General features: G+C 42.2%; 1 protein-coding gene across 3 annotated transcripts in view; it reads left to right on the forward strand.

Moving 5' to 3' along the window:
- Positions 1-16,683, forward strand: part of ZMYND11 (zinc finger MYND-type containing 11) — a 105,221-nt gene extending 88,538 nt beyond the window's left edge. For all 3 annotated transcript variants that reach the window (XM_030943090.1, XM_030943091.1, XM_030943092.1), the window contains 8 exons: positions 747-802; positions 1,589-1,666; positions 2,209-2,327; positions 4,159-4,366; positions 6,228-6,296; positions 8,086-8,358; positions 9,420-9,605; positions 14,248-16,683. In XM_030943090.1, the coding sequence (XP_030798950.1) occupies positions 747-802; positions 1,589-1,666; positions 2,209-2,327; positions 4,159-4,366; positions 6,228-6,296; positions 8,086-8,358; positions 9,420-9,605; positions 14,248-14,370 (1,112 nt within the window). In that variant the 3' untranslated portion in view covers positions 14,371-16,683. The remainder of the gene's footprint in view (positions 1-746; positions 803-1,588; positions 1,667-2,208; positions 2,328-4,158; positions 4,367-6,227; positions 6,297-8,085; positions 8,359-9,419; positions 9,606-14,247) is intronic.
- Positions 16,684-24,271: the final 7,588 nt, after the last annotated feature.

Consider the following 24,271-nt stretch of genomic DNA (forward strand, 5'->3'; position numbering starts at 1 on the left):
TTTTGGGCAATATTTGCCATATTGTGACAGCAAATGTAGCTACATCCACACCAGGAGTGTGCTGCTGGTGCAGTGTGGAGGTACAGCCATCAGAGAAGCTGCCAGGTGCTGGGCAGGTAATGAGTGACTGATTGGACGTAAAAAAACACCAGCACCAGTCCAGAAGCTGTAGCCAGGTCCTGTTTTCCAGAGCCACCATCTCAGGAAGGGTGTGCTTGTCCCCTGCAGACATGGCCCCCAGCAGGGGCACTGGGAGGAGGGTGGCACCAGGGAATGCAGCCCCAGGAGATTCACACTGGGGCTGGTGGGGAGAGATGTGAATGTGCCAGGAGAGGAATACAGGGGTGTAAAGGGAGACTCAGTCATCAACAGTCTCTGAAGCATCACTCAGGGCACAGAGCAGAGAGGAGATGTTTTAGAACAGCTGCAGTGTGCCATGAAGACACAAGCAGAGAAAGGAACTGAACCCATATTAAGAGCAACTGTGTCTCCCTGCTGCTGCTCCTCCTCAGATGTGTACTTGCATTGTTCAGTGTAAAAGCAGTATTGTGGCATATAAATATGACACAGAAAACAAATATTGAACTGATTGTTAGAAAAATTTAAATGGAAAGGCTGTCCAAGTGATTAAATTATATTTTTTCTTCTTAAGCATGACAATTATAGCATGAATGTCACAGCTGCAAATCTTTGTGAGCACTGTGATCATACTGTGATTGTTTATACCATCTCTTTTTACTTTACAGCGGACAGTGAACAAGCTGATATAGCAAGGATGCTTTACAAAGACACCTGCCATGAAGTAAGTACCACCAAGGAACCAAGACGTAACCGAGATACTTCATTTTCATTTCAAAATATAAGAAATTATTCTTCATATTCCAAAATAAAAAGCATATGAAATTGAATAATAAATTTCCTCCAGATAGTCTAGCAGCTGATTCAGAATTTTTTTTACTTTTTCTTTAGGTTTTTGTTGTTGGTTGGGTTTTGTTGTTGGGGTTTTGTTAGTTTTTTGGTTTTATTTTTGCAACTAGATGATAATTTTAAAAACACTTGTATTCAAAATTTAATTTTGAAAATAATCAAGCAATATAGATTTGGACTAGAAATAATTGTACTTACTAATATAAACTGGATCTGAGGTGAGATTCCTACTAAATTCTCTAATTGTCATTAAAAAAAAATTGTCATCATTCTCCATATTCAGGGGAGACCAAAAAATACAACGGAGGAGCTGGCACACTTTCTCCTTTTGTACAGTTGAATTACTTCTTTCACAATGTACTTTAAATATTTGATGAATTTTAAGAACTCTTCTTTGCATTTCATCTATTAATATGTCAGTTAGTCTTCTCCCTCTGCCTGGCTTTTCTGAAACATGAATAATGTTTCTTCAGGTTGTCTTTCAGCCTCTCACAGCCCAGCTCAGTTTCACACCTTTGGTTTGCATGGACAGAAGTAACTCCACCAAATTAGCAAGCAGGGCTGAAATATTTTACTACTTAAGGGAGAGGGATGCTACTGAAATCACATACATAGGATTTTTTTTTGCTTATTTACCTTTTTTTTTTTTGTTGTTTTTCAGCTGGATGAACTGCAGCTTTGCAAGAACTGTTTCTATTTGTCAAATGCACGACCTGACAATTGGTTCTGCTATCCTTGTGTATGTTGCTGACACAGATTTTTATTTGTTTACTTTTCTGTATGAAAGCCTGCAGTTTTGGTGTCATTAATGCATTGAATATTCCATTTCACAGGGCTTGTTTCAAAAGCATGGCTAAGACTCTGTAAGCCTGGATATTTTACACAAGTGAAGTGTTGATTGAAGTTCAAAGCTGTAACAATATAGGTTATAAACCTTGGGTATCAGCCAGTTACAACAGTTTCACCAGAAAATAAGGAGCTTACAGAGCTAAACTTTGCTCCTGAATGAAGCTAGAAAGACAAGTTAATTTTTAGGCTGCTTAGGATCTCTGTTTTCAATAGACAGTTATACTCTTTTCAGACTTTGCAGTTTTGGGGTTTTTTTTAAGTTGATCCAGGCAATCTATCTAACAAGGAAATGTAAGAAGATAAAAGTGAAAATAGCACTAGACACAAACAGTAACCAAACTCTTAAGGTACTTGCATAGTGTTACAGCAGAATATTTGTGGGAGATAGCAATATATTTCATATCCACTAATAAATCCAACTTCTTTTTCTAGATACCTAATCATGAGTTGGTTTGGGCCAAAATGAAAGGCTTTGGGTTTTGGCCAGCCAAAGTCATGCAGAAAGAGGACAATCAAGTTGATGTTCGCTTTTTTGGCCATCACCACCAAAGGTAATTTATTAATTCCATGTGCTGCTTTTTGCAAACAATATTAAAAGAATTTATCTCATCTGTCATGTTGTAAATCCTGGCTCAGCTTGTTGCCAGCATTAGAAATACTGAATACTTTGCCATAATTGTTTCAGAAAATCTCAATTTCAGTCTAACACATCTGAAGTGTCCAAATTCAGTGGCTCAGAGGTTCTCTTTCCACAGTTGCCAGAAGGATGTTCCTTAATGCTATTTTAATTAAAGACAGTAAGTGAACTTAAGCTGTTTCTTCAAATGTGTAGCAGTCTCCTAATCCAGGCCAAGGTGAAAATGGGACAGAAATGTACTCCTTCTACCAGTAGTATTGACTTCAGGCAATTTCTCATTTGAGGCACTACAATTTTGTGGTTTAGTACCATGATATATATCACAAATGTTTGTGTCTCACTGCTAGAACATTGACAGGCCTCCTGCTGGGAGCCAGTTTGCAATTTCAGAGAATCCCTCTTTACATTGGAAACTTGTCTCTTAGAGATCAGCTTTTGGTTGTCTCTCCAGCTGGTTGTTCAGCATTTGGGAAATATGTAGCAGTGTGACAGTGAATGTACTGGTTTGGATTATTTTGCTGTTTTATTTATATGCCTATAATGTGAGGAGAAGAGACATTTCTAAAGTAATTCATGGTTGTTGGGAGATGGTATATTTTGGTGCATCCCAAAAGGACCTAGACAATTTAGTACCAGTGTTTTAGTAATTGTTTATTCAAATTGCTTTCATGTAACTTGCATATGACATCTTTTCACTTTTTATATGAACTACCAAGACTTTCTAATAGTTATAAAGTAAGTAAAGGAGCCTTACTGGTGCCTCAGTCACAGAATGTTTTTACCTTGAATCTGTTCATGAATACAGTTTATTTCATTAGTTGTCTTTGGCTTTAAGTTCACACAGTTTAAAATTACTTAATAAAGGAACCTGGCGCCTGTGGAATGAGATGCTTACAACTTCTTGCATGCTGGTACAAAAGGCAAAGGATGTTTAAATGCAGTGCCATTGCTTAGTTACTATGCTGGGCTTGGACAAAAGGCCAAACTCCTGGTTGCTGTAAATTGGCATTGTTTCTTTGTCTTTACTCAAATTAAATTTATATTGCAAGAATCAAGAATCTTTTCACAAACATGTCATTTGTTGAGTATTTAATCTGTTAGGCAGATGTGCATGGTAGTGACTCTATATCCAATGTCCAGTGTTGCCTGGTGCTTGGTATAACCTCTCAAAATGTCAAGACCTGCCTATCTAACTCTCTGAGGATTCTCTGAACACATTTAAGTGGACAAAGTAACTTTGGAGCCATGTCACTGGCATGAATTCAGTCCAAATAAACATGACAGTCCCCATGGAAGTTCAGTCCTGATAGACAGGGGCCCAGGACGCAAAATGTCTCTATTCAAGGTGAGGAGTTGATACATTCCTTGACTGTTTTAGGAAAGAGATCAAGAGCTACATTAGATTAGCATATGAACCTCCAGTAAAAAAATGTTTCAGTGTCTGAGTCAGGGCATTTAGCAAGAGAACAGATAAGAGATGGTGCTGGGGAAGGTTTGTGGCTCATAAAAAATGAGAGAGACTTTAAGCCATAGCACCAACAGCTAACAAGTATTTATAATAACAAAAATGTCTAACAGCATGCAGTCCATTTTTTTTTCAAATGTGTTGAGTTTAAAAAAAAAATCGAAAAGGAGTTGTCAGTCATCGACCATTGTGAAAAACTGCTTTTGAAGTCAGTTTCTCAGGTTGAGATCCTTCACCTGTATTTCATGTTTCTGAAGTGTCTGTTCTGTGTATTCAAAAGGGCCTGGATCCCCTCTGAAAACATTCAAGACATCACAGTGAACATCCACCGGCTGCACGTGAAGCGCAGCATGGGCTGGAAGAAGGCCTGTGATGAGCTGGAGCTGCACCAGCGCTTCCTCCGGGAGGGCAGATTCTGGAAATCAAAGAATGAGGACAAAGGGGAAGAGGAGGCAGAGTCCAGCATCTCTTCCACTAGCAATGAGCAAGTGAGTGCTGCTGCAATATTAGCAATTGGGGCAATTCATTAAAGAGTACAAGTCAATCTGTTTTTGTTTAATGTGCTGTTAATTATTCTTGTGCTCTGTCTGCAGGTTTGTGAGGACAAAAGGGTTCAAAGATTTATTCTCCCTATCACTTGTTCCCCTTTATATCCCTATCTTGCTATCAGTAATAACAAGAATTTAGATTTTCCCTCTTTCCTCAGTTTCTTGGATGACCTTTGTGAAGGTTCAAAGTGTTTGTCATCTACAGCACCTTGATGAGACAGATCAAGATTTCTAAAGTTAAATAGGAATGCTCAAGTCAAATGTCACAGATATCAGATGGACTGCAGCATTGCCTTTTTGGAGCCGTGTCAAGGGACAGCCCTGTGGCTGCTCAGCCTTTTCACAGCTGGAGTATGTTCACTTTGAGCTCTATTCTGCCTTCAGATCCACAAGTAACACCAGCCATGACATTTTCAGCAGGTCCAACTGAAGTTGGGTGCAAACGTTGCGCTTGAGGACCACCTGACCAGCAACTGATTAAAGTCATTAAAAATAATTCTGCAAAACAAGAAAAATTACATTGTTTTAACAAAGAGCACAAATGGCCAAGATCCAAAACTTTGCATTTCCATATGGAAATTCCCTTATCGTAGCTGATCTTTACTAATCATTCATTGTTCAAGAGGGTGTTACATATTCACTACTATTGACTTGGCAGTAAGATTTTCGTAGTTTGCAGGATGCTTCTCTGTATTTTTGGCAGCCCTTTCCCTGGCAACATCTTCCCTCATTTAAAACCACTATCCATTCTCTAAGTCTGTATTTTTTTAAAAAATGGTATATTTTTACCCTCTTCCTTTGTCCTTTTGTCAACCAGGTCTATCACCCAGTCTGGAACTAAAGCCTTAAAAGTTTATAAAACTCTATGTTACACTGGGAGGTTGTTCCTTATCAAAGTGGATTTAGGATGTTTTAGCCTGGTTTACTTAGCTAACCCTTTGTAGCCCCTTTATTTAAAGTCATGTGTGCAGTCATACAACAGCCTGTGATAAAACAGGAAAATGGTCACAAATAAAAGAACTGGTATTTTCCCATTTTTTTTCAGAAGTGTCAGTCACAGGGTCTGAAGTGTCCATTTACATATTTTCTCTTCAATGCCAACTATTCATCCTTGACTTGGCTAATGCTTATACCTGTTTTACTGGTTTCCCAGATACAGGAACACAGGAGTAGCCATCAAACTCGCTGTTCTGCTGTAGTCTGCAATATCCTGTTACTAAGACTAGCTAGTGCTAGCCATGCTTCAAAAGCAGGCATAAGAACTTCTCTACAAGCACTGTAAAATAATTACCATCCACTTAGATCTCCTCCTTGTTTCTACTGCGAGACTGACTTTTATTCTAAAGCATAAAGTTCCATATTCATCCAGGAATAATCCAGTCTGGGTGATTTTACTGTATTTACATACTTATATTCTCTTTATAATAACTGCTGTTTTCTGGCATCCAGCAAGATCTGATTTCTAAGTATGGGTCACTGATATCAGAATATCTCAGAAAACAAGTGTTTGTACTTGTGTGTGCCATGAAGAAAGGAATTATTAAGAGTATTTTAGCAAGTGCATATTGAATGGTAGAACTTGTTCTTTAATTTTGTTCCTTCATGCAGTCATAGTCATCGGTGATAATGTAGAAAGTTTATTGTGTGCACTTCTCATTTAAGAACATTGCATTAACATTTCTATTTGATACCCTAAATAATTGCAAATAATCACAAATAAAAGGCACATCAGTCATGTTAAAATGAAAACCACTTAACTGGTTTTTGGGTTGATTCAACGTGCTTTTCTTAATGTTCACAGCTGAAGGTTACTCAGGAACCACGAGCAAAGAAAGGACGACGTAACCAGAGTATGGAACTCAAGAAAGAAGTGAGTAACCTCAATTACTGTGTTTGTAGAGATAGCAAAGTACAAAAACTCTGAAATTTTAATAGGCATTCCTTCAATTTCAGTCACCTTTTAGTGATGTTACAGTATTAGCCTTTGAAATTCCAGCCCCAGAGCTTGGTACTCCCTGCTGACAAGTGGAATTGTGCCTCCCACATACAAGTAATGTCTGTTGTCATAGGAATATTCTGTATCATGAATAAAGCAAGCCAGCTTACAACATTTCTTTTTTAAAAACAAATTCAGGATATCAGTAAGCCCATAAACAGCAGAAATTAGGCAGTGCAATCGAGGCTATTACATTTATGAGCTACCTTACCCACTTTGTCTGCGGGGCTTCCCTGCGTATCCCGCTTGCGGGATCAGGGAGCCAAGGGCTGCGCTATTGCTCGTGCACACAAGGGGGCACTTACAGAGAGAGCCGTAAATCTCTTCCCGAGCCGCCAAGGACTCCTTCCTGGCCTCCTTCCAGCTGAGAGGAACGCTGAGAAACATTTGCACATATGTGTGTGTTCCCTGCCAGAGGACTCGGGATGCCTGTGCAGAGGATGTGCAGCACCCTCTGTAGCAGCAGAGCTCTGTGTAGCAGCAGAGCTCTCTGTGGTGGCTGGAACAGGGACAAGGACACTCCTCATTCCCAGGCATCTGCCTCCCCATTGTACCTGATCCTGCAGGAGGCAGCCTCATGGATGGGGACAGTGACACACATGCTCTCTGCTCACTGGGGCACAAACTTGGTTTGAGTGCAAGATAGGGAGATTGCAGGAGGATGTCTCGCCATTCTTACTGTGTTTTCTGTCAAGCAAATGCTGTAATTTGCTTCATGTATTTATATCTTAACATTTGCCTTCTTAGCTCTGGATCAGTGATCCAGAAGTCAATCACAGTGACCTCTCAGAGAGTAATTGATTGCAAAAGGGTATACACAGTCAGCCTTTTGAATGGTGTGAGCAATGCTTCATCACACAGACAGGCACAAAGTCCAGTCCTGAGCAAGGCTTTGTCTCTACACTGCTAAATGAGCATTAAAACTTTAATTTTAAAAAATTGTTTATGTCTTCAGACACTTCAAATAGCAGTAAGCATTTCCAGGAGTACAACGTCAATCTGTTCTAAAGAGCAGGAGCAATTGGTGTTACACTGTAATAACACAGGCAGCTGAATTCAGCACAGTACACTACAGTAACAGGGACTTCTTTCTTGATAATTGTGTAATTATACAGAGCCTCTGCGGTCATCAAGTCTAGTTCCATATTATTGGAAGCAAGACGTAGGCTCTCATTAGCCTTTCATCTTCAAAGGACCTTTGAAGTACTGATCAATCTTTGCAGCACTTCTATGGAGTCAGTGGAATATCACAGACTCCAGGGCAGCCTGTTGGGTCAGAGTAAGCCCAGCGTTTGCCAAAACAATTCAGGAGCCTTGGCCATGCAACTACAGTCTCTTCAGGCAGAATATTGTGGGGGAAAAATATCTCTAGCAAACCTCTAGCAATCCCAAGGAGTCAGCACAGCCTCTGAGTTTTTTCATACTTTTGGGGAGGTGAGGCTGAAGTCAGAAAAGCCTGGCCCAAGAGCCTGCCCACTCTTAAGTTGGTTTTCCACAGGGATCCCACATCCCTTTAGCACTGTAGGTCTTCTGCAGGCACCTTTCACATTAATTACACTGATATTACTCACGTAGCATTTTTTCTTCAGGGGGAACTGAAGAGTGAGCAGGTTGACTTGTTCTATTTTGATATCTGATTTACAAGTTTGTTCTTTCTCTGCAGGAGCCAGAACCTGAAACTGAAGCAGTAAGTTCAAGCCAGGAAATTCCCACAATGCCTCAGCCCATTGAAAAAGTTTCAGTCTCAACTCAGACCAAGAAGTTAAGTGCCTCTTCTCCAAAAATGCTGCATCGGAGCACCCAGACCAGTAATGATGGAGTGTGTCAGAACATGTGCCATGACAAATACACCAAAATCTTTAATGATTTCAAGGACAGGATGAAAGCTGATCACAAAAGAGAAACTGAGAGAGTTGTGCGAGAGGCAGTGGAAAAGGTAACACTTGTTGAACACCACCTACCCTGCGTTGAGGAGAGGAGATTTTGGGGATTTCTTCACATTTTTTCTATTTTTGTAACAACCTCTCTTACCAAAATGAATAAAAAACATTTTCCAAAGAGACCACATAAAAATTATTGCTTTTTCAGACCATTTCTATACCAACAAACCTACTTTAAACAGAAAACTCTTGGCTTTTTTGATTCTTATCCACTGAAATCAGTTTGTGATCCAAAGCTGAAACTAATTGTTCATTCATGCCAAAGCCTTTCTCTCCATTGTTAAGTGTGATTCAAACAATGTCGTTGTTTAACTGCTAATCATAAATAATTCTTCTTTTGCCCATCTTCTGACCTAAAGATCAAATAGAGTCACTGAAATTTGTTTGAATTTTCTCATCTAATAATAACCTGTTTAAAATTCAATGTCTAAGCTTGACCTGGTCACCTTTGGCTAGAGAGACCAGGGCAATTTGGAAGATGATTTGTCTGACCTCTCTTAAGTACCTGTCTTAAGATAAGATGAATTTCCTTCTGGATGAAGGACTGTGAAATGAACCTAGGGAGTTCAGGTGTTAATCCTGTAGGATTAAGACACCAAATGTTTAGATACCTGAGCAAGGGCAAAGGAACCTCACTGACAATGAGCACTAAAATAAATAAATACCTCTTAATGAACTCAGGGATGTTCTATTTTGAATTTTCCATTGTGCACTTGCTGTAGATTTATATGCAGTTGTAGATTTGGAGAAAAAAAATATTTTTAAAGATAAATTAATAAATTTATAAATGATCATTGAGCAAATATGCATAGAACTTATTTAGCTGTTATTGTAGATGCCTAGCAGAGTAGAAATACAGTGACATTTTTATTTTGATTAAATCTGATTTTGTTATATCTCTAACTGAGCAATTTTTTATTTCCTAAATAGGAGAAATCTCTAATTAGGTGACCCCCACCTGCATCTGTAATAGAGTTTTAAAGAGCAGAGGTTTAATTAAGACACTTATAACTCCAAGAGGTGTCCCTTGACTTGTTTTGCTGACTGTCTTTGGCAGCTGCGCACGGAGATGGAGGAGGAGAAAAGGCAGGCTGTGAACAAAGCTGTGGCCAACGCACAAGGAGAGATGGACAGAAAGTGTAAGCAGGTAAAGGAGAAGTGCAAAGAAGAGTTTTTAGAAGAAATTAAGAAACTAGCAGGTCAGCACAAGCAACTGATTTCCCAGACCAAGAAGAAGCAGTGGGTAAGTGTCAAAAATTTATCCCAAGAGAGTAAGTGGAAATGTAAAATGCATCCTGCAGGCAGTCGAAGGGCATTTCTTCCTTCCTTTTAACTGCACTGCTCCTTCACTGGTCTTTCAGCATTAAGGCTTTCTCCTTCATATAACTGTTTCAAATCTTCTCCAAATTTCAACTTGGTGTTTTGATTACTTTCCATTTTAATTTGTTAGTGCTAACAGCAACATCTTCTCAAGTCCAATCAGATCTTAGTATTAATTTTTTTTTTTCTAAATGCAGTTTTACTCCGTATAAGACATGTTTTGCATTGTGTTCACACTCCTTTGATCTTGAGACCTCAGAGGGTACAATATCTGGCTGCATCAATTTGGATTCCCCTGCTAATGAGGCTGTTAGTGATATCCTTTTGGCCTTTTCCTCTCCTGCTTTTTCTACAGCTTTTTTATATTCCTTTATATTTAAGACATGACATTCTGAAATGTAGTCCTCTCTTGTTTGGTCCTTAAGTGCAACTCTGCAGCACCAGCTACAAAAACCACATTGGTGTGCCCTCTAGACAAGTGAAAATAGACATCGAACTTACTGTTCTGCCACACACCACAAACTTTCCCCTGGTTTTATTTGGATTGTGGCTGGTGTTTTCTCAGGCTGGAGTGTGTCCTGCCACATGGCTGTACAGCACCTAGCCAAGCACTGCAAGAACCATAAACTGTGCTGCTTGCCAGGAGCACGGTGCAGGTGGAAACTGCTCTGCCCAGGAGCTGGGACCTGGCATACACACAGACTCTGCTATTCCTTTGTTAATTTTCATAGAACAGGGGAGCAAAAGCCATCACTGAGGAAGTCCCACAGCACTGTGACAGATGTCTGTAACACACAGGGGGGTGGGCACAGGACTGTAGCACTGGTGGGGCTGGAAAGGAGCAGGAGCCTCCAGGAGATGGCCCCACCCAAGGGACAGCCAGTCCTGCCACCCCCTGCAGCCCCATTTGCCTTCTGCTATAAAAGGCTGTTTTGCTGCTGCTCAGCCTCATTAGTCCCTGTGCTTACATGAAACAATGGTCCCTGCAGGGAAAACTCTGCTCTGAGAAGAGTGGAAAAAATACTCAGGCAAGACAATCACTGACTATCACAGTTATGAGTTTGGTTTTTGGAAAGACAATAATTACTTCAAATGCCACAGTTCCTGTAGTCTTCATTTCTGCTCCTCCCAGAGGTTTTACTGTGGGTGTTATGATGGTGCAGTGCTTGGGTCTCTGTCAATAAGAGAATTCCTCCCTGTCTACCTGTCTCTGCAGACCAGAGAAGTTATTTTTGACTGACTTGCATCAAGTTACTGTGTTCAGTGTGTAACCAGCTGCTGGTGCCTGTGTGCATGTGCTCACCTGTGGCACTGGAGAGGGAAATGGAACTGCCTTTGCCCACTATAGAATATGTCAAATTACCTCTGTTCTGTCAGGAGTGAAGAGCACACATGTGAACCACTGTCATCATTCAGCTGACATGCAGTAACTCAGGCACAATAGCATCATTGTGAGGCTGGACTCAGCTCTAGCTGCTTTTTGGGAGTTTTGAAGGTAGAATTTTCAAGAGAGACTGACTGGAGTTATCTGCTCCAATTTGCCTTTACTATATCCTTCAGACTAATCAAAAAATGCCCTGGTACCACATCACTGAATTTATTAATGAGGGCATAAAGCTTCTCTACTGAGCAAAACAATCAAAAGATAGAACGAGTATTTGACAATCTTGCCTATTTCTGTGGCCTCAAACTATCTGTCAATCACCACCCTAAATGAAGGCATCATGCAGGCAGCTGGTTTGCATGTGGCAGGAGAGGGAGGGTCAGGACAAACACCTCTGCATTCAAGCTGATGGATCTGCCTGCCAACACACAGCCCCAGGCAGCTGGACTTGGTCCAATTACACAACTCCCCAGTGATTCTCCCTTCAGTGGTACTAATGACAGTCCCTGGTGTGTAGTACTGCACTTGTGTGCTGCTATTATAATGATACCTCCTTACCAAAATCTCATGTAATTAACACACATACTAAATGAGTTTTGGTGGCTTTGCTTTTTAATTAGGAGCAGAGACCTCTGGTTTTGTGTAATGCTGATGTCTGTGCTTGGGAATACAGCTGCTGTTATTCATGCTGTATTTGTCTTTTTCTCATACCTAAAAAACAAGTCCAATTGGGATAAAGGGATCATTTTGCTGGTGGTGTACAGGGACACGAGATGTGCTTCCAGCCCTCAGAAGACCAATGCATAGTTAAAGAACAACAGTTCCTCTTTCTCTAGCTGGTCACAATTGGCTTAGCCCAATTTCATTTTTATACCTTCAGAAAATTTGGGTTTAATACAGATACCTCAAGTAAATAGCAAAAAAAAAAGGAAGAAGTGTAAAGGCAGCAGTAACAATAATGAGATTATACACCTCCATGGCCTCTAGGGTTCAGGCTGGAGTGCTGGTCTTGACAATGTTTCTATTTTAGTTTCTCCAAATTTTATTTTTGCATAAGATTCATTTAAATTGGTGCATAGGTCATTTCCATAGACAGATTTTAACTTTTTTCTCTTTCAAATCTATTTACATATCTTTATTTTAACTTGCAACAGGTGGTCTTTAAGTGAATGAGCATTGTCTGTGATGTGTACTGTCTGAAACAAAACCCCAAGTGATTGATAACATTTAGAAAGAGGAAAATACAAAGGAAAGAGGAAAATACAAAGGAAAGAGGAGGCCTGAGGCCAGCTGGCATTTTGCCTCCAGTGCCACATGTGCTGGTACCAGCACAGATGACACTATTTTCCTTTTGTAAGTGGAGATTTACATCCCATACTTATGGCCAGCATATGTAAGGGGAAGTGCAGGACCCACAGATCAGTTGTCCTCTCCTGTCGTAGCATTTTTTGATCTCTCCAAGCCAGCAGATGTGAATTTGGTCTCTGGGTTGAGGCCCATGCTGTACATAATGGAGAGCCACAGCTGCTCCCTGCACCTTTCCAGCAGATGATCCTGATGGCTCCCACAGGCTTGTGGGCAGCCAGCAACATGAAAAACCAGGAAAACAGCTCTCAAGAGGACACTTGTTTGCAGACATTTTTACAAATAAACTTCCCAGGAGCTAAATTATTAAAGGAAAATAGAGAGCTTCCCTTCTCCCACAGCTAGGGCAGTCCCTTTATTGCTGATGTAAATAAATGGTTATCAGTTTAGCCAATGTAAATGTTGGCTTTCTTGGATCTGTCTTTCAGTAGTGTGGGTTGTTGTGGTTTTTCTTTTGAGGCAGTTGGGTTTGTTTCCTTTGTAATTCTCTGTTTTATTAGCAAAGCTGTAGCTAGACAGGACATAAAAATGAAATTGTGTGTTATTTTGTGGTTTGATAGCAGCCTGCACAGACTGTGTGATATCCCTCCCCCTGTTCCCCATCATGCAATGAGCATTTCAGACTGGATTCCTAAAGATGCCTCCTGATTTTGAGCAGACCAAATTCAGAAGGACAAATTTGAGGTCATTAGAAGCTGACTCTCCAGGATGCAGAGGTCTAAATGGTACCTTAAGCAGCAATGCCACCTTACTTTATGGAGTTTTGTCAAAATGACAGGTCATGCTTTTGCAGCACTGCCTTAGGGGCATAAACCCTCCTGAAGACAGGGCACTGTGTGGGTGCTGTGCCTCCTTGATGGCCACCCCTGGTGCTGACCAGCATGTTGCCTTCCCTTTCTTAGTTCCCCAGAGGCACAGAGTTATTTTCCAAGTAGCTTTTCCAGCTATCAGAAAGCTGGGGGTGTTCTCTGTGTTCTGAGGTAGAAATAATCTTTGCTGCAGCTTTCTCCAGAACCAAATAATTCTGCATAAATCTGCATAAATTCTGCATGGGCTGTGCAGCATCTTTCAGGAGTTTTGTGCAGCGCTGGCAGGCAGGACAAAGGGCAAGAGCCCAGGTAGCTAACCTGTGTATGACAGGTCTTCTTGGGTTTATGTAAGACTTGAGGAAAAAACACTTTTTTGATCTGTTCAGTAGCACTGATGGAGCACAAGGTTTTCCCTTCAGGAGGTGGCAGTGCTGGCTGCCAGTCAGCAAACCCTGGTGACAACAGCATCCTTACAGGCTGACCCCAGATGGGCTACAACAAACCCATAATTCTTGTCTCCTGGGATGTTATTGTTGTGACTTTTGACATTTTCTAGACCTAAAGGATCTTCCCCAGCAACCTCTGGACAAGTCAGGCTTATAAAGAAACCTCAAACACTGATTTTCAAGCCTGTGCAGAGCCTGTTTGTGCCAGCGGTGCCTGTTGATTTATTGCAGCTTTTAAGACATAGATCAGGGTGCTATTACACAAATGTAGGGTAAGAGATGCTTCCTGCGCTGTGTGCCTGAAAAATGTCACTCCACCATTCCAAGAGATGAGTTTTCTTAAGTGAGAGATGATTTTTGGAAAAGCAATAATCCAGACTCTGGAAAATAGGAAAGCATTGTGTGGATTTGCTGAAGATGGCTTCTTTACTCAGCACGTGTGAAAAACGCTTGGATGCCCTGAGCATAAATAAGAGGAGCATTACTGTGCACGTGCTGGGGGAATGCTGGTGAGGAGGGATCCTGCCAGGGGGATAATCCCATCTCTTTTGTTCTCCCCAGTGCTACAACTGTGAAGAGGAGGCCATGTACCACTGCTGCTGGAACACCTCCTACTGCTCCATCAAGTGTCAGCAGGAGCACTGGCATGCCGAACACAAACGCACCTGCCGCAGGAAAAGATGAAAGGGTTCCTCCTCCCCTAGAGCACCACCCCAATGATTGCTATTCTCAGACAGAGCGGTTTTTGTTTCCAAAAAAAAAAAAAAAAGCCAAAATTGTTTAGAATTTGCTTCCCATTTTGCACCAGCCTTTAAACACTTTTCTTAGAAGAAATTTTGCACAGTTGTTTCAGTCTTCTGTTAGAAATGCTCCTCCAAAATTTTGTCGGCAAAATGAATTGAACATCTGTCGGAGCAGGTTACTTCAAATAATTTTAAACTAGAGGATTTGTTGCATTTTCAGCAAATTTTAAGACATTTTTAGGTTTTGCAGAGATTTTAATCTTTAAAAACAGCAGATCTAAATACAAAAAAATGATGCAAGTTTAACAAAAGTTAAAAGTTTAACATGTTTAAAAAACATTTAAAGACTAGTTCTGAATGTAAGAAGTACAGAACTGTTTCAGAAAAACAAAGCATACTACCTTGATGTAACGTTTATTTCTTAACCTTGTTGAGCTGGTTTTGTTCAGCTTAATTTTACTGTTTAAAGGCATTATCTATTGGTTATACCAGTGGGTACATGATTGAATTTAGGGAACAGGGTTGACACAGCAGGTGCTAGTCCTGCATATTTTTTCTTAAATATTTCCCAACTGTGTTTTATTTTCATTATTTCTTTTCAATATATAACTTTTATAACAAAATATTAGCTTTGATCTTGTAGTTTAAAATCACAGGGAACTGGGGTAATCTTTTACTGAGCTGGATCTTAGAGAAAAATGAATATTTAAATTTTGAAGTTTGCACATTTCGTCTTTGTTCTAACATGAGTGCTTATAACAAGAATAAGAAAAACCAAAAAAAAAAAGAAAAAAACAACAGACAAACAAAAAAACCCAACTACCTTTATTCATACTTGGAATTTTGAGGCATACAAATTACTTTATTGCTCCCCCCTTCAGCCTCCCCAATTCAATGTCATTTGACCACTTCTGATCTGGCGTCACCTGGTCCATTGTAACTGATAATAAAAGGAGAAAAAGCACTTAAGTTTCACAGAAGCCGTTATGTTTGTAGTAATGGGTCATTGCCTAATAATGAGCTCCATCACTGTACTCAGAATGAAGAATAATGCATGTTAATTTTCTTGTATTAAAGATGCCGTGATTTGTAAAAAGTCTGTATTTTGCGGAATGTCTGGATTAAGAAGCATTACCAATAGGAATGGATCGATAGTTGAAAAATGATTTTCTTTTTGTTTGTTTTATATATAGATATATGAATTGCATCCATGTTCAGAGACAATTTTTTAAATAGATGTAAAGCTTACTTAAATAGCTTTTCTTTTAAAGTGTCTCCACATTTTAGTTTCTTTCAAAGATTGGTCTTAGACTGAGTCATATGCCCATTAATCATCCAGCTATTTTTTGAGAAGTTAGAGGAATAATTTGTAAATATTTATTTAGATCTTTGATATTTATTGAAAGCAATTACATGATGGAACGATGGAAGCTGAAGAATCAGGAGGAAAGCCTTTTAAAAAGTTTTCTCTAGGATTTGTCAGGGTCATTGTAAAGACAAAAATATAACTAAGACTTCTGTGAACTACCACTGAAATTCTGACCTTTTTTACTTACAGTGGTGATATAAGTTAATTGACTAGATACCGCCAAATAATGCCCAATATGTTGCAGAAATTAAGTGGCAAGTCGATTGGAAAAAATAGTAAGTAGATGGTAACTTGTATTACCACAGCTGCATTATTGCCTGATAAATGTGTAATTAACTTTTGTCGCCTTTGTGTTGTGACTGTAAAACACTTCACAACTAAAACTCAATCTTGTTCGATTACTTTACAAGTTCCAAAACTTCGATCCACCCCTATGAAAGCAAGTATTGTGGAAATATTTTTGGTGTAAAATCATTCCAGAATATGTAATATTTAACTGATAGCTGCATGAAAGTAAGATTCGTGTTACTTTGGCTTTTTTGTCTCTGTTGACACGGTTGCACATTTCCAAGTTACTACAGCGTGAAAACTGTGTGTTTTAAAGAAAAAAAAACAAAACAAAAAAAAAAGATTGTGGCCTGGTTTTGTATAAGTTTTAGGTAAAATTACAATTGATTGTTTTAGGAACCATGATTTAAAATTAATTTTTTCTGCAAATCATAAAGCTATATTAAAGTGTTGAGCTTAGCCACTATGCACATTGTAATTATTCATTGTGGCTGTCCAGTTTATGATGCATTCTGGCATTTTGTAAGCTGCTCTGACTAGCAATATATAGAGTCATTTAATGTGTTAACATTGGTTAATAAATGTATTTAAAAAAAACCACCCTCACTGAATGTGTCTGTGTTGATTTTGGCCAGTTGTCCTCACACCCTGGGGTGGGCAGGCATGAGGCTGCTGTCAGTAGGGAGACTCCCAAGGGAATATGGGGCTGCCCATGGGGAGCTGTGCCTGAGCTTGGTCCTGACTCAGGGGAACCAGCAGGGCCAGGGAAGGGTTTCAGCATTTAATGTGGCTCTCAGCACTGACAGTGGATCCTTCCAGCCCAGGCAGGGCCAACAGCCCCCAGGGGCTGCCCCCCAGGTCCTGGTTTTAGAGCCAGGTCCTGCACTGGCAGCAGCCAGGCTGGGCTCAGCCCCACTTTGCCCTCACCACAGGACCTGAGGGCCCATGGAGAATGTCCTGCAGCCACCCAAGAGAAAGGGCTTGGGGCAGAGTGGGTCATCCCGGAGCTCCACCAGGAATTCGGTGTCACAGACACGTTTTATGAAAAATCCTTTCCTTAGAATTTTTTCTCCTGAGAAGCTGAGAGGCCTCAGGAACAAAATGTAAACAATGATTATCTGCTGCTGTGGAATGCAACAGGTGGATCTGTGATTGGTCCATGTTGGTTGTTTCTAATTAATGGCCAATCACAGTCAGCTGGCTCAGACTCTCGGTCAGATACAAGTTTTTGTTACCATTCTTCTTTTCCTTGCAAGCCTTCTGATGAAATCCTTCTATTCTTTTAGTATCGTTTTAATATATCATTTACTTTTAATATAATATATATATCATAAAATAATAAATCCAGCCTTCTGAAACATGGAGTCAACATTCTCATCTCTTCCCTGGTCCTGGGACCCCTCTGAACACCACCACATCCAGGGCTGCAGCAGGGGCGCTCTGGGAGTTGGTTTCAGTGTGGCAATTCAGAATTTCCTTGTGGAAATTTAAACCTGGCAAGACCTGCAAGTCCCAAGGGATCCCTCTTTTATTGTTTCACTATCCAAACAGTTCTGTTCTTACATGAGCCATATTTTATTCCTTCATCTTGAGGAAACTCAATTAAATGGCAACAGTGAATAGTGAATAAGCTGGCAAACAGGATCAGGAATAAGCAGCGTGTCCCTTCAGCTCCCATCTCAGGGCATTTTCCCTTTCTGATGACTGCAGTCACTCTTCAAGCTCAACACTGCTCACCAGCACTCCAAAGGCAGAAGCCCCCAGTGAAAATGCTCCTCCCCTCCCCATGTGCATGTGCCAGTTCAGGTGACACCAGTGGGGCCAGGATAAGGATCAAACAGACCCCTGGACATGCCAAGGCAGCTTCCCACCTGCACTGTGTAACCCAGATTGTCTGTGACCTGCCCTGCTCCATCCCTGTCCCACACTGGGCCCTGTCACTGCCACCTGGCAGAGCAGAGCAGCAGAGTTATCCTGCACTGCCCCAGCTCTGCAAATTCCTTTCATCAGGAAACTCAGGGTGAGTGGGGGCTTCTCTGAGTTCCTGCAGGCAGTGGTCCTAGAACATCAGCCTTAGAGGCTTCAACATTTTATTGTTGGCTTCTCCTATTATTATCATCATTGTTGCTGTTGTCATTAATTAATTAATTTTTATTATTTCTTAAACTCTGGCTATTCCTTTATTTTAATAAGGAGGAGCTGTGGTTTCTCCCTCCTGCTTCCTTTAGGTGGAGTGAGCTGCCCAGCTCATGGCTTGTTTGCCTTTCACAATCTTAAATGACCAAGTATGTGAAATATGTTTGGGATTTGTCACTGGTAGTTAGGGACCACCCTGTCAATTTTGGCCTCCCTGAGTGTGAGCACGTATGTGATCTGTGCACATGCTTCCCAAATGCTTTCAAAAATGAAATTGAGGGGGGTGTCTAAACCAGAGAGGCCCTTGTGTTGTTTCATGTTAAAGAAATGTAATTGCAAGTAGAAAGGTCCATCCATTTGTGAGAATACTAGAATATTGTTGGGTTTAAGTGGGAGATGATTATAGGCAATGAAAAATAAATAAAACTAACTATCTTGGACCTTCCAAACCCCATATTTTATCCTAATAAAACCTATTTCCAGATGTCAAAAGCCTCAAAAGTATGATAGACTGAGTAATGCTCTTTCAAAAAGAAATGCTGCTTACTAGAGTTTCAAAATTGTAAAATCAGAAAGAGAATCAAGAGAAAATTAACTCTGAATTGTCCCTCTTGCTCCCCATGGCCACGCTTGCCCCAGGACCTCTCCAGCCCCATGTCCCTGGAGCCACAATTGAGGCACAGAAGGGAAGTTTTATCCCTTCAGGGACGGCAAACAGCAATGAAGAGGCTGAAATTAAGCACAGCATCCACTTTGTAGATAATTTGTATGTGGAAGGGGGCTGATAATTGAAGATTATTCAGAAGAAATGCCAAGAGAGCAGAGCAGAGCATGCTAAAAGGCAGAGGGATGTGTTTGTTTACAAAGCCACCGGGCAGTTGCTGTAAACTCCCTGAGTGAAAACGAAGCTGGCGTGAAGCTTCAATGGAAATAGGATTTACCCTGGAGAGGGATCTAAAAATAAACTCAGTTCTGCATCAGGAGACACTGTGAATCTGGTTACACAAAATGCTTTACTAGTGCTTGGAAAAGGACTTCTGCAGAAGAAAACAATGTTTATTAATAAAGTCAGAGCACGTTCATTTTTAACTATTTCATTAACAGGAAGGGTGGCTTTTCCAAATAGCCACTGTAGGTGGCTTTGGGGCCTCACTGCCACATTCTGGCTCTGCCTCCCTCCTGCTCTCACTCCCATGGCAGCTGTGGGAGCCAGCTCTGTGCTGGGCCACTTTTGAGCCATGATCCCACCATGCTTGAGCACAGCAATGTGCTTTTGTCCCTTGTAACAGAGCCTTCAAGGTGAAAAATGGCTTCATTAAAAAAGGAACTCGGTGCCGTGCACACAGCAGCTCCTGAAGTCCCTGTCACCAGGAAAGAGGGCTTTGTCACTGTCCTGGCTGGGAGGTGTAGGAGCTGGGTCTGCTGTGAGTGGGCAGGGAGCAGAATGAGCCTCAAACCCCTGGGCACAGGCAGGGACATGCCCTGCTGCTGGCCCTGCAGCTCAGCCCCTCCAAGGAGCAGCAGCACTGGCTCCTTCCCAAAGGAGAAGCACAACCAGAAACTCTGCCATGCGTGCCTGATGTGCTGGAGAGAGAATTTCTTTGGCTGCCACAACCCTTGCCTGAGTGACAGAGCCTTTTCCTGTCTTTTCACAAGTCTGTGAAGACCACAAGGGCTGGAAAGCCTTTTAGTTTTGCCCCAAAGAAATGCAGGATGTGCAGCTCAGTTATGCAGTTCTGCTTTCCCACTGACACTGGAGCCAGCAGCATTTAACCCTGGGCTCCCCAGTGCCAGTGGCTGCCACAGCAGGAGCTGCTCTGGGCAGGCTGGGAGGGGGTGCTGGATGCTGAGAGGAGCCCAGCACTGCCCTGCCCTTCCCAGTGGTGCTCCTGCTGCTTCTCTGACAAATTTGGGTGGGGGCAATGCTGCACTGGCAAGGAAAGATCCCAAGCCCCCCAAGCCCTGGAGTTTCTCTCCCTCCAGTCAGGGGGGTGACATTGGGATTTCAGCGCCAGGAAGGGGAACAGGAGGCCACTCACACAGCAGGGACTGCTGCAGGGACTGGATCTGTCCTGAAATGCCACAGACACTGAGCTCAGGAGCTCTGAGCCTCCTCAGGCTTCTCCTGATGCAGGAGCCTCCCTTGGAAAGCCATGGACAATTGTCACCGGGAGGGGCCCTTCAAGGAGAGAGCAGCAGGAGCTCAAGCCTGAAAACCAGAGGGCTCCCAAGCCCCTCCTTAGCCTGGCACAGCACAGACTGGCAGCCTCTGCCCCTGCTACTGCTCCCACTCCCAGAGCCTTTCTCTTCAGCCCAAGGCTCATGGAAGTACAGAATCTCTGCAGAGAATCACCTGCAGAGACAGAACCTCTTTATGGGCTTCTCTTAACAGCTTGTTCAGAGTTTGAATTTCTTTCTCCCAGTTGTGATCCTGCCCCAGACCTCCCTGGGCAGAGGGAGTGTTTCCACCTCTCCCAACTTCTGCTGCTTCACCATTTGGTGAAGGAAAGCAGTGTCTGCAGTTGCCTGTCCCACTACAGACGTAATTATTATTCCTCCTGTGGCTCAGCATTTCCCTATCAAAACGGGACTTTGCCACATCCCAAAATGACAGGCTGCATGCTGAGTTTGTGTCTGTCCTGCAATGCACTGGCTTTATCATGCTGGAGAAATAAATGGTGCTGGCAGTTGTAACTAAAGGGCAGTGACAGCACATGTGGCTCAGGCAGGCACAGCAAGATGCCCTCACACCAGTTTGGCAGCAAGACCACGGCCTTGTTAGGTGCTCCACTGGAAACAGGAGTTTTTAATGGAAGTTTTCATTTAAGAAAACATGGGGTTTGTTAGAAAATTTTTCACAACTGAGTGATCTCCAACAGTAATTTCATTATGGCTTAAAACAGCAGTTAAAAGCCTCCTGTACTGTAAAAGCACTTTGCTCCAAGATGAAAAAACATTTCCCTCCACTGAAGGAAAAAAAAATTATAGTTGAGACCACACTTCTTTCTCTTTGCTAACCAAAGAACTGTGAGAGAAGAGCTAAGCATTCCCATTCAGTTTTTGTGGCCCTACACCCTGGACTGGCAGGAGAGGCTCTGGGTTTCCATGGTGGGTGCCCAACGTCTGCCCTGGCAGCCAGAGGCATTTTCAGGCTGTGCAAGTCCATCCCTGCCCCTGGAGCAGCCAGCCAGGACCCAGCCATGCAGGGACCCTGCAAAGCCACACGAGGGTGCAGCCCCACCCCAGCTCGCAGCTACTTGTGGCTAGGAGAGAATGCAAATAAATCCTCCTGTGGATTTCAGGACAGTATCCAAACCCAAATGTTAAAGAGAGGCATCCTAGAAATGCTAATGAGCACGTGTGTCTGCAATGGAAAGTTTAATTCCTTTGTCCATCCTCAGACACTTATTTCCTTTGGGCTGTTGTTGGCTCAAATTCTCCTGCTGCTCTGTGAATACTGCCCATGCCATACTCACCTTCTGGCCTGGCTTCATGGAAACATTATTTTCTTCTTGCCTGCATCTGCTTTTCCGGCTGCTGTCTTCTCCCAGGGTTTCTGTTCTTCAGTCCTGCCACTTACCTGATACAGACCTGGTTGATTTTTAGTTTCCCAAACCACTGGGGTTGGGATGCACTCTGTCCATGCCTTGCACTTGTCTGTCCTCCTGTCTCCATACACTTCCTCTCTTGAGTCTTCCTGCAGAGCCCCTGGTTGAATTCAGGGGTGGCTCATTCAGGCCTGCAGTCAGATCCCGGGGCTAAGAGCAGTGAGGAGTGTCCCAGCATCTGCAGCTTCCTGATTGAAATGCACTCCCCTAGGTGAGACAGTTAAAATGTAGGCCCCTAAAGTTCAGTGCCTGATGCCACAGGTTAGATAGTCTCAGCTGCTTGTTCTTTACTTCCATATGCACAATCTTCTTTTTGCTGGCCTCCCCTTCTACACCAAACACTCTTCCTAAAACTGCCCTTCATTTATGGCTTCCCCCACTGGGGTCCTTATCCTGATAGCTCAGTACAGCTCTTACCTTGGTGCCTTCGGTGGCATCTCCAAACCTCTCCCATGTGCTGCCAGTCACATTTGGAGGCCACTCCCAGTGGAGATTCCATCAGCTTTGTCCCCTCCTCCAGCCACTGCCCACATGCCAAAGCGCAAAATTAAAACAGAATCAGCTTTGTGCCATTAGGATCCACCATTAACTGCTCATTGCTCTAGAATATTTTGCAGTAATTAAAAAAAGAGTATTATTATATGTGTTGTGGGATCCCTGGGATAGAGACTTTTTTTTCCCATGGGGATCACAGAGAAAACAACAATGCCTGTGGAGAAATCTTGTTTGTGCAGACCAGAAAGAAGTGAGGAGCACTGGCTTTGACTGGCATGATGCAGCATGAGCTGCTCAGTGAACCTGAGTGGATCTGAAATGCCAGGCAGCTCCCAGTGCCAGGAGGGTGCCAGAGATGCTGATCTCAGCCAGGTGCAGCACAAACAAGGCAAACCTTGAGAGGGTTTTTGTACCGGCTTTAAGGTGATATCTCTCAAAAGAGAACAAAAAAACCCCACGAAAAGTAGAACCCTAAATCATGGTAAGGTGAGTGAGAGCTTTTGGGAAGGTGGCCTGCCAAATGGAGCACTCCAGATGTAAAAAAAAACAACATACATTTATCTTTAAGAAAAAAATTAACAATATATTATTTTATATTTTATCCCCCCCAAAAATGATAAATTTCTACTTTCACAGTGTAGAATCTGTTTTTTTTTTTTTTTTTTTTTCCTCTTTAAATCTCAGTTTTAAAGCAAAAAACTTCTTCCAATAAAAAAGAAAGAAAAAAAAATTCAAAATCTGAGGTGGCTCTTACCCTGGGGACAGAGGGGTCCATCTCCCTTGGGATGGCTCTTGTAGGCTGCACCTCTCCCCCACTGCCCATCCAGCCCAGCCCCCTCAAACCAGGGGTGTGCCAGGCAAGAGCCACAGCTGGATTTGCCTCCCCAGCGGTGCAGAGGGTTCAGTGGCCAGCAGGGGACTGTGAGAAGCTCTGCTGGACAGAGCTCTGAACTCCCCCAAACTCAGCTTTGCTCACAGGGCGACTCCTGACAATTTGAGGTTGATTTCTGTGCACCCCCCTCCCTCCCTCCCCCAATAACAGTGCACAAAGCAAATCTTTGTGTTGAAGACCAGAAAAGGAAAGCTGTATGGTCTTTTATCAGAATTTTTTCCAATTCTTACATTCTTAATATCAATGTGATAATGAAGAAATTATGCTGCTCTTATCGTGCATGATTCTTCTAACCCTACAATTTTTTTTTTGTTGAGATTTCCCACCAGCTTTGCAGTGTTATAGCCACCTTTTGCCAAAATAATTTTTAAAATGTGGAATTTAAGTATTTAACCTTTAAAAAACCTTAATCCCATTAACATAAAAAAATCAATCCCCTTTTTGCTTTAATGAAACTGTTTGTAAAATTGAATCAGGAACTGTTCTGCCATCCTCTTCCTTCTGCCATCTCTAACTTGCTTTCTCCTTCCCACAATTTCTGGATCTCCCTCTCTGTTCAGGGTAATTGTGGGTCCACAAAACTGCACCTACCTCTTGTGATAAGCAACCTGAAATCTGAGCCATCAGAGATGGGATTTTACACCCTGAATTTCCCAGATAGGACTCCAGAGACACGAGTACTGAGAATTTCATTCTTCGAAATCGCATTTGGAAAATGAGAGCCGGGGCCAAACCTCTTCTCTGGGAATGCTGCTACTCAGCAGCTGGGAGCCAGCTCTGAAATCAAGGTCTTTCTGGAAAAAGCCATTGGAAAGGGGCAGATCACATTTCCAGGATCACATTTCCAGGATCACATTTCCATTGCCCAAGGCTGCTGAACCGATAGGGAGGCTCCAGCCCCACGAGTGAGTGACCAAGCTGTAACCCATAAACTTCCACTGGCAGAAAGCTCCATCAGAGCTGTAAAACCTGGGTCAGGAACTTCCTTAGGTGACTGATTAGCAGCATGTCAGCAGCAAGACCTTGCAACAAAAGTGATAAGTGACAAATTTGA

This window comes from Camarhynchus parvulus, chromosome 2, assembly GCF_901933205.1.
Source record: "Camarhynchus parvulus chromosome 2, STF_HiC, whole genome shotgun sequence".
Taxonomy (NCBI): Eukaryota; Metazoa; Chordata; class Aves; order Passeriformes; family Thraupidae; genus Camarhynchus; species Camarhynchus parvulus.